A 15,831-nucleotide genomic window follows, 5' to 3' on the forward strand; every position below is an offset into this window, starting at 1 on the left:
CATTTTCATCTCAGTGTCTATCCTCCGATCATAGCAAATTTAAGTTGCCAGAAAATGATTTCTTGTTTTGTTATCTTTTGGCAACGTTACTATCTTTCCATTAGCAACCGATAGTGCTTTGAATTCTAAATGTGTGGGTGGGTGGCTATACAAAGATATGTACGTTAGCTCATATCCGAGTAAGTGATGTAGTGACTTTGTCAGCAAGACATTGGAGTCACTGTTGTCGGAACATGCATGGCGTAACAAAACGGAGTTTTAGTTGCGATGCAAACCATGCTAGAGACTTTTGAAACAAACTGTCACCATGAGAATTTTTCCCGCCTGCTGTCACCTTTCGTGACCGGAGCCGCTATTTCTGAGTCAAGTAGCTCCTCTATTGCCTTCACGATGGCTGAGCGCACCCCGCCTGCCAAAAGCGCTCGGCAGATCCGGACGGTCTCCCATCCAAATACTAGCCGAGGCCGGCAGCGCTTAACTTCGGTGATCTGACGGGAACCAGTCATTGCGGCAAGGCCGTTGGCAGCATAGTAACTTGGTCGATTTTATGCCTTAGTCCCTCCCCCGTTTCAAAACAGGCCACGTAAATTGTTCCCCTGGTTATAGAATGTCAAAAGCACGCCAAAGGCGTTGTATATCACAGCGCTAGTGTTAGGATTTATAATAGAAACATGATATTTTCGCTTACAAACTGCATAGTGCGAATAAACGTGTCTATTTCTTTTTTCTTCCAGCTATTGACTACATTTGTACAGAAAGTGGCCACTACCCCAGAAAATGAGTTTATTTCCTTAACATTGTACTAAGAACGCGAGAGTAGCGTGCAGTATCCAAATCTGGCCTGCTTAATAGCTCCAGTTTAACGAGTTTATGTATTTTATTCATGTAGTCAAACGGTTCAGCACGATCAGCATCATAATTGTATTGATGAGAAATACTTTACACCTACATGTAGCTAAGATTGCCCAGTTTGAATAGTTGCAATTTATTTTTTTGCGCTAACAGGGTCTCTTTTATCTTCTTTGTGTATAAAATTAAACTTTTTTACTGATTTTATACAGTGTTCTTTTTTATATTGAGTTACCTTTCGATTTATAGCCAACATCGTCGGTAGTGTTTCTCCCTTACACCGACTTAAAATAATGCCTTTGGCGTGCTTTTGACATTCTATAACCAGGGGAACAATTTACGTGGCCTGTTTTGAAACGGGGGAGGGACTAAGGCATAAAATCGACCAAGTTACTATGCTGCCAACGGCCTTGCCGCAATGACTGGTTCCCGTCAGATCACCGAAGTTAAGCGCTGCCGGCCTCGGCTAGTATTTGGATGGGAGACCGTCCGGATCTGCCGAGCGCTTTTGGCAGGCGGGGTGCGCTCAGCCATCGTGAAGGCAATAGAGGAGCTACTTGACTCAGAAATAGCGGCTCCGGTCACGAAAGGTGACAGCGGGCGGGAAAAATTCTCATGGTGACAGTTTGTTTCAAAATACGAACATGTGTAAAGCCCAACTAGCACATCATGCGTTTGCTTAGACACCTTATATGCGTTAAATGGAACTTTCTCACTCTAAAATAATGCAGGAATAGTTTAAACTAACGAAACGTTGGAAAGCGTATTTACCTCAGGGATTTATGGTTTTGTCTTCGGCTGAAGTTTGAAATGATGTGTAGCGTTCAGGTGGTCACAATATTAAACAAAACGTTTTCTAAACGGAATCCGGGAACTTGAACAATCGTTGTAGTTCAGTGTGATGCAAAAAGAATAATGTAGTTTAGCAGCGTGAAACTGAAAACCAAACCCGTGCAATCGTTCTGTCCAGGGTAGAAAGAGGTAGTTTTACTCAAATAATGAGTCACGTATACACCAAATTTTGGTCGTTCCCTGCGTTGTGCTTTTGTGTCATCCAAATCATCAGCCACAGGGTTACAAGGAATGTCTTATTGCAGCGATTTTTTTTTTCAGATTGGCAGAATACGCCAATAGAGCGGGATCGTCGGTTTTGTGCGTCGAACAACGCCGCAATTTCGCATAACTGCGTGAATGCGTAGCCTCGTGATTACTACGCCGTTTGGCACGCGCCTGAGTGCTGTGTGAGTGTGCGCTGATGCGATCGTTCCTAGACGAGCAGATGTTCCAGGAGGAAATGAGCGTGCAGTGTGTCGATAAGCGTAATCGCCAGACCTGCAGTAACATCCGGCGTTTGTTCCTCGGGCGTATCGGGTGAAAGAGGTCAGGGACGGGATTCGGCCCGCGACCCTCTGGATAACCCCCGGCGGGCTCACGCGCCGGAAGGCGTGGTCGGCTCGCCTAGCGACGCGACCGAGGCGGTTTTTTCGCCTCCTTCCGTGACCCGCGCTCTATCGGCAGCGATAAACCGACGCCAGTTCACGCCCGTGTCGCGCACTCGTGCAGCCGCTGGTCCCCTCTGCAGCGCCTGCCTCTGCCTCGCCTTAGTTTCCGCTGTGCCGTTGCCCGGCTGTGATGACTGCCGCGATAAACAGAGATCGACTTACAGTGCCACGGCACCGCTGGCCCTATTCTGCCGACCGCGAGTCACATCTCGCCATGCGGGTAAAGTACAACTGGCGATATCTTTGTCGTCTTTGAGGCAAAAAATCACATTTATTCCTCTTCAATATTTCTAGAATACTCGACGTTTCGAACCCTTTGCTGGGGTCCTCTTAAGGACTCCAGTGGCACTGCGTGACCAACCGCAGAACGGGAGTCACAAAACTATTCTTACAAATAGTCCCTACCAAAGGAGGCCCTTTGGGAGCCGTGGCAGAAATATCAGTAGCCAGAGTTGGAGCCGACTACTAATTTGGCTACTGAAACCGCTCAGAGTAATTTTGCACTTAACACGGCAGGGTAGAGGCAGCACACCTACAGATTTTTCTAATTCGGGTTTGAATTAAATTTCAAATCAGTACCACAACCACATGGCTTTATTTATGAATGGATCTAAGCAGGCGGAGTGTCTTGACTTCACAGCTGTTTTTACCTAGTTTGTCGTCAAGATTCGTTTACCTAACGAGTACACTATGTTTCAGAGTTGTTTAAAGTTCTTATTTTTATACTCTCTATTATTTAATGAGCGTTTTATTACTGTGATTGCGTATTATTATTAATTTATTTTTTATCTATGGTTTGGTTACTGATTCCTTTTTACTGTTTGCTCCTTTTCAGTTCTTTTAGTTATATTTGCGGTGGTTATGAAGTCTATATTGCTTACTGTTCTCCGTAAGTTAAAGAACGCGATATCAGCATATGCATTCGCAGCGGCAGATCTCGTCGAGTATCCTTACTGGAACTTCTCCACCTGAAATCGCTAAGGATAATTTATCGCTCTACGGAAATCGATCGGTACAGCCAAGTGCTATGCTCTGTCGTGGGTATGGAATGTGGCGTCGAACTTAAGTTCGTGAAATTATTTAGGTCTTCGGAGAAATATTCTCGGCGAATCCCAAAAAAACGTGCAAAACTGCAGGTCCGCACCGTCAAACCACACAACACTTCCGAACGACTTGCATCTTTATAATCACTGAATATTTCTTTTGAAATGATTAAGGGTTATGAACTCTACACACCTGATACTCCTTTTGTGCTTTTATACGTATTTATTTTCTTCAGTACCATAAAACAAGGATTACTGCCTTAATGGCGGCTTCGAACAATCTCCTCTCAATCCGACATAGAACATCTCTCTTCCAGTGTCCAACATGTAACAATTATCTCTTTGCCGTCGCTTAATACAGTCTGTATATCTTTGTTATCGAGTTCGCGCGGAGATGTTTAAATTACACGGGTATTTATTCATCGTGCAGGTATTTTACATTTATCGTTGTATTAATAGCCCGTCGCACTTATCGAGACTTGTATGGTAACTGCATCAGCAGCTTTGACAAACCTGTTAATTAGTATCAGCTTCGATCGTCTTAAATCATTAGGCACAGGATGTTTGTCACCGTCTTTATGTCTACCTACCGTCAAAAAACGCGAACTGATCTTCGTAACTGATGCATAAAACACAATCATCATATATAAGATTGACAACACTGGATCTTCCGAACAAGATTTAGATTCTTTGTATCAGGTTACGGTGTTCAGTTTCCTTTCTCGAAGTTTCGTAGAGGAGTATCGATCGTCACGTACATATCGATGCATACAGCAAACTTAATGCTAATTTCTCATGATGGAAACAGAGGTAATATCTGAAACCTCTAAATCTACGTCTACATCTACGTAGATACTCCGGAAGGCACCGTACGGTGCGTAGTGGAGGGTATCCTTGTACCAATACTTGTCATTTCCTTTCTTTTTCTACTCGCAAATAGAGCGAGGAAAGAAAGACTGTCTGTACGCCTCCGTGTGAGCCCTAATTTCTCTGAACTTATCTTCGTGGTACTTTCGCGCATTGTATGTTGGCGGCAGTAGAATCGTTCGGCAGACAGCTCCAAATTTTCTCAACACTGTTTTTCGAAAAGATCGTCGCTTTTTCTCCGAGATTCCCGTTTGAGTTCCGGAACCATCTCCGTAACGCTTAGGTGTTGTTCGAAGCTACCGGTAACAAATCTAGCAGCTCGCTCAATTGTTTCGATGCCTTCCTTCAGTCCGACCTAGTACGGATCCCAAACACTCAAGCAGTATTCAAGAATAGGTAGCACCACAGTCACTTACATGTGGTCTCCTTCACAGGTGAACCACCCTCTCCTGAAATTCTCCCAAGAAACCAAAGTCGACAACTTTTCCACGAAGTCGGAAACAAAAAAATTGTCTTGTTTAGTGTTTTTTAAAACGATTTGATAATTTCACGAAGAATTAATTAATAAATGTACACATTATTTCAGCTAACGAATTCTTTATTTGCGCCGTTAATTAGGCGGGTATTCTGATTCTTCATAGGTCTGTGTCTTTATTCCTCTACAATCCATGCAGTCAGCAGTACTGCTTCTGTGCTCTATGAGAAAGATATTTCCTGTAGGAGTCGATGTTGACTATCAGTAGCGCGAAGTAGTAGTATAAGAACTCTCACTTACATTTTCTAAACGAAGTAACAATTTTATGAAGTCGTCATGTAGGTTTAGATTTATTGTATCAATCCGATACGTGATTGATACATCAAGGGAATTTATTGACAGAACATGACTGCCTTGTAGTGAAATCCGGAGGAGTGTGTTACAGTGCACGTACCAAGTCCATTTTATGCTTATAACTTTGACCTAGACCAGAATCTGGTTGATCACTTTCATGATAGCTAACCGCATCTGTTGCGGGAACGCAGGCCTAACGTGGTCTTGAGACCAAATAATATACACTGACCACATCAGGCTTGCTTTAAAGGATTCATTAAACAAGCATATTATACAGAGGCCTTACAGGCTTTTCTGCTGCAGCCATAAGAAGTAAATAAATGCTGTATACTTCGAACTGCATTTCATTATGCTCTTAAAGTATATTTGTAGGTTTCCCACAATCCTGGATGAAAACAATAGATAGTTTCCGTGAATTTACTTAACGCAGTCGTTGTCTAAAGTTGCAATTAATGCATAAAGTAACAGAAAATGATTTGAGATTTCGTCGAGGCTTATGAATCACCTTAACCGGAGCTTGGAAATAATTCTCCTGTTGGATAGTTTCAGTGCCTTCGTTCCGTTTTCGTCAGTATAAGATAGTTAGCTACAATCTAGTGAACATTAATTTAAATTGCTGCCTCCCCAGTACCAATCGGCTACAATTTCCTAATGGAATCCAGTGTGTAGCCTTTTACAGTGAAAATATCGATTAGCGTAAAGGTCCACAAAGAAAAATATTGTGAAATTGGTCTCCACTTGGCGTGTCGTACGCGAGCAGTGATATGACGAGCGGGTTGCGTTCTGGTTAATTGCAGGGGTTAAGCGTTCGACTGGGTTAAGCATTCGAGTACGAGCGGCAGTTTCCGGAGCATCAGGAACTCATCCGTTGAAAAGAAGGGTGACACTACTGTCATTCACTTCTACAACTCTTGCAACAGCCTGTGCTGTTTGTGTCATGTAAGAAATAGCATAAGGAATTAATGACGATATTTGTCCCAAGTTTTCTTATTCTGTCCTCTCTCTCTCCTCCTTGCTTCTTCCTTATTGTAGTCTCCCACTATGCCTCTGCCAGTCATTCCGCCCTTCTCTGAAGTGATATTATGTCCTCACTTACTCTCTTTTATATCTTCCCATTTACTCTCTTTTCGCCGGCCGTGGTGGCCGAGCGGTTCTAGGCGCTACAGTCTGGAACTGGGCGACCGCTACGGTCGCAGGTTCGAATCCTGCCTCGGGCATGGATGTGTGTGATGTCCTTAGGTTAGTTAGGTTTATGTAGTTCTAAGTTCTAGGGGACTGATGACCTCAGAAGTCAAGTCCCATAGTGCTCAGAGCCATTTGAACCATTCTCTCTTTTCCCCTCACTTGATCTATACAGTGATTCTTTCTACCTTTTCCTTCCGCCATTTTCCAGCTGCGTTCATTTGCTCTTCTACATTGCCTTCACTACCTTCCGTCTCTTAGCGTGTTTATGCATACATTCTCACGACGTAGCCCACTGTATTGGCTGGTGGTGTATGAGAGTCGCCTGGCTTTGATGAAGCGCTCATCTAGTCGTGTTCAGGCCTCATCTCTCCCACACCACTGAATCGAGGCAGTCGGTCACGTCAGGAAAAACACGGCGGCGCGTCGTCACAAATATTGAATTAGTAGGCGTCTCGATGAATAATTCACCCGTTCCCATCTTCCGCCGCGGGCGAGCGTGCCGTGGTACCGGCACCCAAATCACATTACGGGCGGCGCGAAAGAACGCGCTTCGACCCGCCGCCAGCTCGATCGATCCATCGACGCGTTATCGCGCCATTCGATCGATACACTACACGGCGGCATGCGTATGTATATGCGTGTTTATGTATAAAGCTTCTGACTTGGCGCTCTCTTGTGTTGCAGAGCAACAAGCCCATCATGGAGAAGCGGCGACGTGCCCGGATTAACAACTGCCTCAATGAGCTGAAGACTCTCATCCTGGACGCCATGAAGAAAGATGTGAGTATCATGTCTTCTATATATGTACATACGTGTGCGTGTGCATAGATATTTATAATACATACGCGTACTGCCTTGTAGTGATGGAGGGTGCGTGCGGCTCTATTACGGCGCCCCCTCATCTCTGTCATTTAGGCGTGTAAAGTGTCAGGTGAAAATTACAGGTGTGGTGTGCCGCGCGTTTAATAGGGAGCCGGCAGAGCGACGGCCGGGAAGGGCTTCTAATTATAACGTGCAGCCAATCACGTGGCGACCCGGCCAGCGCGCCCGTGTTCTCACGTTAGTATTCCTCGCCCTTATTCAATCACTTGGCGCTACCTGCTCACCGAGGAATTTTAAGTGATTTGGCAGGTGGGAGGGGAGGCAAAGTGCGATCAGAAAAACGGTCGGAAATGTCACCAGTCTCCATTTCGGCATTCACGAATGCTCCTTACTTGCCAGGTGTTCAGTGCGAAAGAGAATAAGAATTCGGTCCTAAAAATGCTCTCGTCATGTCATATTTCGAAATCCGTAGCGTAAACGTGCCATCGTGTTGCAAAACACGGTGGCGTTTAACAACAGAACGTACCAGTGTAAATCGCAATTTATTTTCATCACTATTGGTGGTGAGTGGTTTCGGTTATAATAACCAGTAACAGATGAAAATTAATTTACGTACGCTCCATACTGTTGTTGACTGCTACCCGGTTGGTAGCACACAGCGGCTTCGAGCGCTCTCTCTCTCTCTCTCTCTCTCTCTCTCTCTCTCTCTCTCTCTCTGCCAGGCCATGAAGGCCCGCTGGATGTCGACCAGCTGCCGTGTAGTCCTCTGCGTCAAGCGGATGCGGTTTGGAGGGACACGTGGTCAACACACGGTTCCGCTACTACCCCGTCAAGTAGCTCTTCTGTTGGTATCACTAGACTGAATGCATACCGTGCCAGTCCTCCCATGAATGAAAAATCCTTGGCAGTACCGGGAGTCGAACCCTGGTCCCCCACATGGCAGCCAACTACGCTGGTCACTCACTACGGAGGCGGACGGATTCCTTACGCGGTCTGACTAAATTAATTTTGGTCTGATGATTGGAAATGGAAACCTTTCACCACTGGAAGTACGAGAACAAATTGCTATTTACACTGGTACTTTTTGCCTTCAATCTTCTTTTGGTTTAATGCGGCCGGCCACCAATTCCTCTCCGGGGCCAACCTCTTACAGAGAAGCACTTGCACCTAGAACTCCTCAATTATTTCTGGGATGCATTTCTGTCACTGCTTCCCCCCACAGCTTTTACCATATCCGGTTCGCTCAGGTACCATCCAGTTATTCTTTGATGACCTAACACACATACTATCATCCTCTGTCTTCTTTTTGTCAATGTTTTCGACATGTTCTTCTCCTCTCCGATTCCGCGTAGAACTTTCTCATTTCTTACCTAATCAGCCTACCTAATACTGTACATTCTCGTCTTATTCTTATATAAAGACAAATTGTCGAAGTTTCAACAATTAACCAAAATATCTTACTATGGGATTTAATGTCGTACTCGACAACTCATAGATATTAAAATGCCAAATTTCTAGGAAACCGTCTAGATACGCTGGCGAAAAAAATAATTATTAATTGCGAGTTCGATTATCTGATAGTCTACACGTATCATAAAATTATGTGAAGCAGCTTCTATGACACTGTTCTTACTGTGGCATCAAATAAAACAAAAACTGCTCTACATCAGTTTGTACAGTGTCACCTGCCATTAATAGTAATATGTAATACAAGGTCAAAGCTATTATTACATTTATTTTTCTTTTGCCTGAATATTGCATTTTGGTATTGACGGCAGATTACTTCTTACTACCGTTCCCTGTCGCATTTTTGTTTGCACTGATAACCGCACCTTCATATCCATTGTGGTAGCAGGGTAACCGTCGATTTTATGTACTACACGTAGCCTCCATAAGTCACGTTCTAATTAGTGACTTTTGAAGGTTCTGCACAGCACACAAAACTAACGGGTTGCTCCGCTACTACAGGAGAAATACGGCAGTAAACTGTAATAAAACCATTAGATAAACAAACATTTTATGATCAAAGCTGGTAGTTAATAAAGATTTATTTCATCAGCAGTTCTTGGCAGATCTAAAAGTTGGATTTTTTTTCAAATTTTTCTTTTCTTCTTTTTAACCTAGCAAATAGTGGCAGCAGATATAATATTTGTTGCCCATATTGCAATCTTCAGACCTGCACCTGAGAACCCTTAAGTCTATAAGTGATCTTCTGGCAGATCGTCCGTGTACGTACTTGTGACCTTCTCATCGCCAGCCGGGGTGGCCGAGCGGTTCTAGGCGCTACAGTCTGGAACTGCGCGGCCGCTACGGTCGCAGGTTCGAATCCTGCTTCGGGCATGGATGTGATGTCCTTAGGTTAGTTAGGTTTAAGTAGTTCTAAGTTCTAGGGAACTGATGACGTCAGAAGTTGTCTCATAGTGCTCAGAGCCATTTGAACCTGACACTGTAACGCAATGAGGAAAACCTGTCGCCTGTCAGTGATTACTAAAATTTTTGGACACGGACAGTTTCGACAGCTAACATTGGTGGCTGCTAACCCCAAACTATGTATAACTAGAATCTTGAACAATATGTAAAAGTGTGTTTCATTAGGGAACAGTTACAGAAAGACTGGAGGTTCAACTTGGGGTCTGGACGAATGGTCCAGCTTGTATATGAAAATACCTAAAATACAAAATCCCAAATTCAGGACCTGGTGTCCACGTCTTACGAAGTGCCAGTATTTTCTCTTTAAGGCACGTGTTTTAAAACTTTTAACATAATCTTTGCCATGTTAGAGAAGTCAGCAATGTATTTATGGAAATATATATATTTTTCTAAAATCCATAATTTTATGAGTTAACGTATGATGAACCAATGTTTTACTTGTCAGAATCCAAAATCATCGTTGTACCATCAGCTGGGTAAATGTGGCACTTAAACCAAGATTCATTCAAACTAAATAGCAATTGTTTCTGTAATCTTCCTCTATCGACCACTGGGAATGTTTCTCTGTCATATTCCACTTTGGAGGAATATTCACAGTACCACTCATTGCAGTATTGTTGCATTTTAATTACACGTTCTTCCAGACTTGATTAGTCTAAATTTCTTTTAAAACTCAAATCCAGATGTACTAAATGGTATCCAACGTACGAACAATTTCAGCTAACTTTCAATTCAAATGCCCTATTTTCAGTGACTTTTCAAGAATTATTTTGAACATTGTAACCGGACCAAAGATTAGTTTCGGTATGAGTAAAATAGTTCTCGCTGAGACAACGTAGCCAGACTGAAGAAGACTGCCGAGCAACCAATTTTCCTGCTACATCATGACGCGGTCATGCACCTTGAAAAATATTATGTAAGTTTTTCCTGTCATTTCTAGATCAGTACCCCACAATCGGGCGAAACCTGGCTCAAATTCCGAGGTGCAGACAACACTGTATACACCTGGAGCCACGTACATTTGAAGTAGATAGCGGGAATGCACTTAAACTGCCAGGAACATGGAAACACACATCGATTTACATTGAACAACTGAGTCTAATTTTAACCTAGTTCATCATTTGAGTTTTAGCCACGTTTGCCGATTTCAGCATTTTCTTACTGGCACCGTTAGGGGTGGTACCAGAGAGTTTTTGCGTTTGGTCACATTGTGAACTCAGAGAAAGATGTTTATTAGATATGCTTCAGGCACTTTTTTACATACCGGAGCTGCTCCATCGAGGGAATTCTCGCAAATTCCAGAAACAAAGTCAGGAGAACGTCTGGGAAGTTTATGACGTAGGAGAGAGGAACTAGTAAAAGTAAACTGTGAGCTGCGCGTGCATAGCTCATTCGGTAAGAGAGCTGACTGCAGAAAGCATGGAGACAGGTTCTAATCCCAGTTCGGCAGACAGTTTTAGTCTGCTAGGAAGTTTAGCCTTCCAGACTATTACCGAAAGTGTTAATAAATATGTACACGCTATCTGAGCAACGTCTCGCTGATCCTCAGTCAGATGGCAACTCATTGGTTCTTCGACTTGAAATAATAACCGATTTGTTTCAGTTCCGCTGTTAGCAGAAAATTATGCGTTAAAAATGAGTCCTGAGTTGTATTAGTGAGGAGGCAGAGGGACGTTTCAGTGGTACTCGCAAGCTGCGGCTGTTCATTCTCATCGCGCGACCACTGTGTCCCCTTGGGCAACGACGAATGCCTCAGCAGGGCGCACATTGCACGTAGCTCGCATTATTCAGACACCTTGTTAATAGTAATCACCGAAACTCTAATCAGCGTGACAGGACATGCATTAACGATGCGTCCTTCTCTAACTAACAGCGCCTCCGCAGCGGAATCTTTTATGTCTTCCCAGCATGGGGCAGGGCATAAATGCAGAAGTGGGACAGCCAGTGGTAATTTTAATTATCTACGGACCCCGGAGCATTGCGTTAGTGCCGTAACGAGGAAGGCAGCGTATTGGCCGCCATCTTGGAGTTATCGTCGTCTGTGGCGCAGCCGAAGCTCATTAATTTCTGTGCACGGCTTCGTTTCGACTACCTGCTTCTGATGATGTCTTTCTTCCTGACACTCATTACATTCCCAATCCTCACTGTGTGCCCGTGGGCATCTCTGTTAGTGGCAGGTGGCAGCAATCATCTGACGCGTCTCGTATAAGGCCAGCGTTGCCTCTAACTTTCTAATGCGGCGAAAGATTTCGTTAGACAGTTGGAGGGATGCCATACCTACCTATAAATTTTCTATTACGGATTCTAGATATACCGCAAGTGTCTTCTTGTCCACTTTGTTTACCTCGCAGGGTACTGAGTTACGCGGCGCACGGGTTCAACGCCGGACCCGGTTCTGCCATGGTGATCTTGCTCTTACGGTGTTTCCCTGATAGGTGTCGATGTGGTTCCTTGAGTAGTTCACCGCTTGTTTATTCACCTATTCGCCTTTAAACTAGTCTCCAATGATTTCGTTGATGATGAGTCATTTTAACCTACCTTCGTGAACCACGTACCCAAAAAAGAATAATACGGCGGTAAAATTGCGAATCAGCTTAAGTGCTAATGCGTTCTCTGGAATAGTTCTCTCCATCATTGAATTCCTGCCTCCCGTACGGAAGCCCAGCAAGAGAAATGTCAGTCCACTTAGATTCACAGATTGTAGTACCTACGAAGCAAGACACACAAATGTAGGCAGCTACTCTTTTGGTCCATCCTGTTCGCGTTGTGTTCCGTTAATTGACTCTACTAAATCTGTGTTCTAGTCTAATTTTTATTTACTGAAAACCGAATTTACGAAGTTTCATTTTCACACGCAAGCATGTGCTGCCCATATTTTAAAAGAATCGTGCTTTGTTATCTTCAATATGAACGCAAGTGTTGAGTATATGAACAAAGCACTGTCTAGATCATGCATTTTTGTTGTAATAACCGTTTTTGGCAAATTTAGGCCAACTTCTGATCTAAAATATGGGGAGATTGGGAGGAAGATTTCCTAATTCGACCATTTGTCCTAAAATGGGAAGAGGGTAAACTTTCCTTTTGGTGTCACAATGCCGACTTTTCAAGCTCTCCGATGATGTATGACACTGTACTATTCCTTAGACGCAATACGTGGCAACTTTTCGTCGAAAATTTGCCTTACAAATCTGTAGAGGGTGTTCCATAAGGAAGGATCAATATTCTCGTGTGTGACAAGGAAGCCCGCTCGAAGCAAAAAAGTCTGTAAAACATGGGCTTCAAAATGCACATCTTAAGAGCTATGAGAACTTATTCATATTCCTAAAGTGAAACCCATCTCTTCTACTGAACAAGTTCTCAAAGCTCTTAAGGCATGAGTTTTGGAACCCATGTTTACTAGACAATTTTTTGTTGTTTTGGTCCATACTACCTCCTGTCAAAGGAAAGCAAGGAGGTTACAGTAGAAGAGATTTGTTTCACAGTATCGAAGATTTGTGCTCATAGCTCCTAAAGTATAAATTTTAGAATCCGTGTTCACTAGGCTTTTTTGCTTCGAATTATCGTTCCTGTCATATCCCTGAATGTTGACCTTTCCTCCTGGGACACGACGTATACGTCAAGTATTAATCTGTTAATGTCCTCTCTAATGGTTCCGTCGTCCGGAGGACGTTAAACTCGTGTTCGTTACTCTCCGAATAGCGAACGACACCGCCACGTCAGCTCTCGGGCAGTCCCAGAAAGGTAAAAAAGGGGTTATGGAGGGGAGGAGAGTGTGATGACCAGCACGATCGAATTCGGGGAGCGGGTGGTTTCAAATCTAGTTCACATCTCCTTCATTATGTTATGGTTTCAAATCTATTTCACATCTCCGTTATTATGTTATCAGTCGTTTCACTGTGTTAATTTGTGACCGCTATTGGAATTTTAAGATCAGCGCAACTGCAATACCTGTCGACATGCCATCAAAACAAACAGTAAAATAATGAGTCATTGAAAAGGAGATTTTCGGCGGTATGTTATTGCAAACTTGGTGCTCGGTATGATGAATAAGTACAAGGCAGATGGAAAACTGATTCGTGCGAGAAGATACACTGTAAACTGCCAACTCTGTACGAGAAGAATAGTAGTATGCGGTGTATGTGGTTGGGTAAATACCCTTAGACCTCTTATGAAACAAATCCTGGGATTTGCAGCGGCAGAGCTTGTAGCTAGGCAAACCAGTTCGTAAATCTCCTCTAAATAAAAATGCGGCCCACGTGGGTAGTGATTACGCGCGCGCGATGTTCAGCTGATAAGGAGAGCAAACGCGCTGCCGGCAGAGATAACCGCAGTGGAGAATGCGGCATCTCGCGTGTTTCGGGCTTATAGCCAGACGGGGTATTACGAGCTGATCCTCATCAGGACTGCTGTTTAACGCTATGGACGAGAGATTAGGGGGATTTGGGTTTTTCTGAATGATAAGTGGCGGCGTACGATGGACTGCTTTGATTTCAACTACTAGTTCTTGCGCGTTAGTCGAACACCGATCTTCTCCGAGGATCCCCGAGTTTGCCAGCACTTTTTTTAATTTTTTTTTTTAAGCAGCAGAACGAAACCGTTATACGATGGTCACGTCCGCCTGTGTAAATCATTTGGCTTGATCCGTCGAGGCCAAGGCCCTTTTCCAGCATACATTCTGCAACGGTTCACAGTGTTTGCATCAGACTAAGCGTCGCTCGATAAAGTAACGGAGTGATCGAGAACCTTCCGACTTTTGTACGTATCACTAATGAGGACTTATTAAGGTCTTTCACCGCTGGTATCAGCGTCCTTTACTCTCTGCACAGACTGACAGCAAAAATTTCCTGTCATGAGCTTCAGAAAGCAGTGTGCGTTGTTCACTACAGTGCAAGTTAAGAAATACTCATCGACTTCGTAGCTCAATGATCGAGAGACTGGTCTCTTAATCGGAAGGAGCACGGTTCGCATCTCAGTCTAGCCATTCAGATGTAACCGTCCCACGACTTAAAGGCGAACTCCGAGATCACTTCCTCAACCACCTATTTTCAGCTGGCTCCAGTCTTCGACGTTGACGAGACGTTAAAATACTATGGCGGTTTCTAACAAATTGGATACCCATTTCGTCTATGTCACTGAGGAGTGTGTAAAATTTTTGCTGCTCTACTGAGCAAAGCTTGAGTAAGTGAATATGTTAGGGACGTAGCAGCCTTTGTTGCATCCATATTAATAGTTTATTTCTGCTTAATCGAAGAGCATTGTTGGCACCTATTACAGTTTCAGGTATTTTTTTCTCGCAACGTAATATTAAAGTTCCCTCACTTGTCTTAAGGTATGTCTACACATGTAAAATGAGGATTTTCCAAAGCTAAACTAAAAATTGCAGGCTACTGACAACATTCTGTTAAAGCAACGAGTGAAAACTGCATGTGTTGAGGGAAAACGCCTTTTATTCGTTACTGATGGTACACCATATAACTATTTCCTATCTTCGTGGGAAGGAGAGCGATTAAGAGGATTGGGTTGAGGAGGTTACAAAGAGAATGGGAACTGGGGTTTGAAATGAGGTAGTAGTTAATTTCTCAGAGATGTTTAGGAACTTAATTTTGAGTGGTTGGCTATTTTATATTTTCCTGTATACAAGGTCTTCCTTTGCAGAGAACAAGTATTACTGCTTTGCTTTTCAGATAGTAGTGTTACAACCTGACACTGTCAGACTGGAGCACTTAATCTGGTTTTACTTGTTTATTCAGTATTGTCCTTAATGCATGTGGTGGACATAGCACGGTTCACCGGTTTCGAATCTTGCGATTGATAATCGGAGCTGGTGCGTTGTTACGAAAACAGCATTTCAAGGAGTCATCTAGCGCACACGATCACCTGTGCTCAACGCTGGTGGGTTCTGATGATGACTCATAAGAGTCGAAACCAAAAACTGTCCGAAATCCAGCAATTGCGATCAAGACCATTGCTTTTCACAATATACACTCCTGGAAATTGAAATAAGAACACCGTGAATTCATTGTCCCAGGAAGGGGAAACTTTATTGACACATTCCTGGGGTCAGATACATCACATGATCACACTGACAGAACCACAGGCACATAGACACAGGCAACAGAGCATGCACAATGTCGGCACTAGTACAGTGTATATCCACCTTTCGCAGCAATGCAGGCTGCTATTCTCCCATGGAGACGATCGTAGAGATGCTGGATGTAGTCCTGTGGAACGGCTTGCCATGCCATTTCCACCTGGCGCCTCAGTTGGACCAGCGTTCGTGCTGGACGTGCAGACCGCGTGAGAC

General features: G+C 43.7%; 1 protein-coding gene across 1 annotated transcript in view; it reads left to right on the forward strand.

The window, feature by feature from the left end:
• LOC124788983 (protein hairy-like) overlaps positions 1 to 15,831 on the forward strand; it is a 120,350-nt gene that overhangs the window by 7,638 nt on the left and 96,881 nt on the right. Inside the window, exon 2 of the mRNA XM_047256271.1 lies at positions 6,960 to 7,055. Within this exon, the coding sequence (XP_047112227.1) occupies positions 6,975 to 7,055 (81 nt within the window). The 5' untranslated portion in view covers positions 6,960 to 6,974. The remainder of the gene's footprint in view (positions 1 to 6,959; positions 7,056 to 15,831) is intronic.

The sequence above is a fragment of the Schistocerca piceifrons genome, chromosome 3 (assembly GCF_021461385.2).
Source record: "Schistocerca piceifrons isolate TAMUIC-IGC-003096 chromosome 3, iqSchPice1.1, whole genome shotgun sequence".
Lineage (NCBI taxonomy): Eukaryota > Metazoa > Arthropoda > Insecta > Orthoptera > Acrididae > Schistocerca > Schistocerca piceifrons.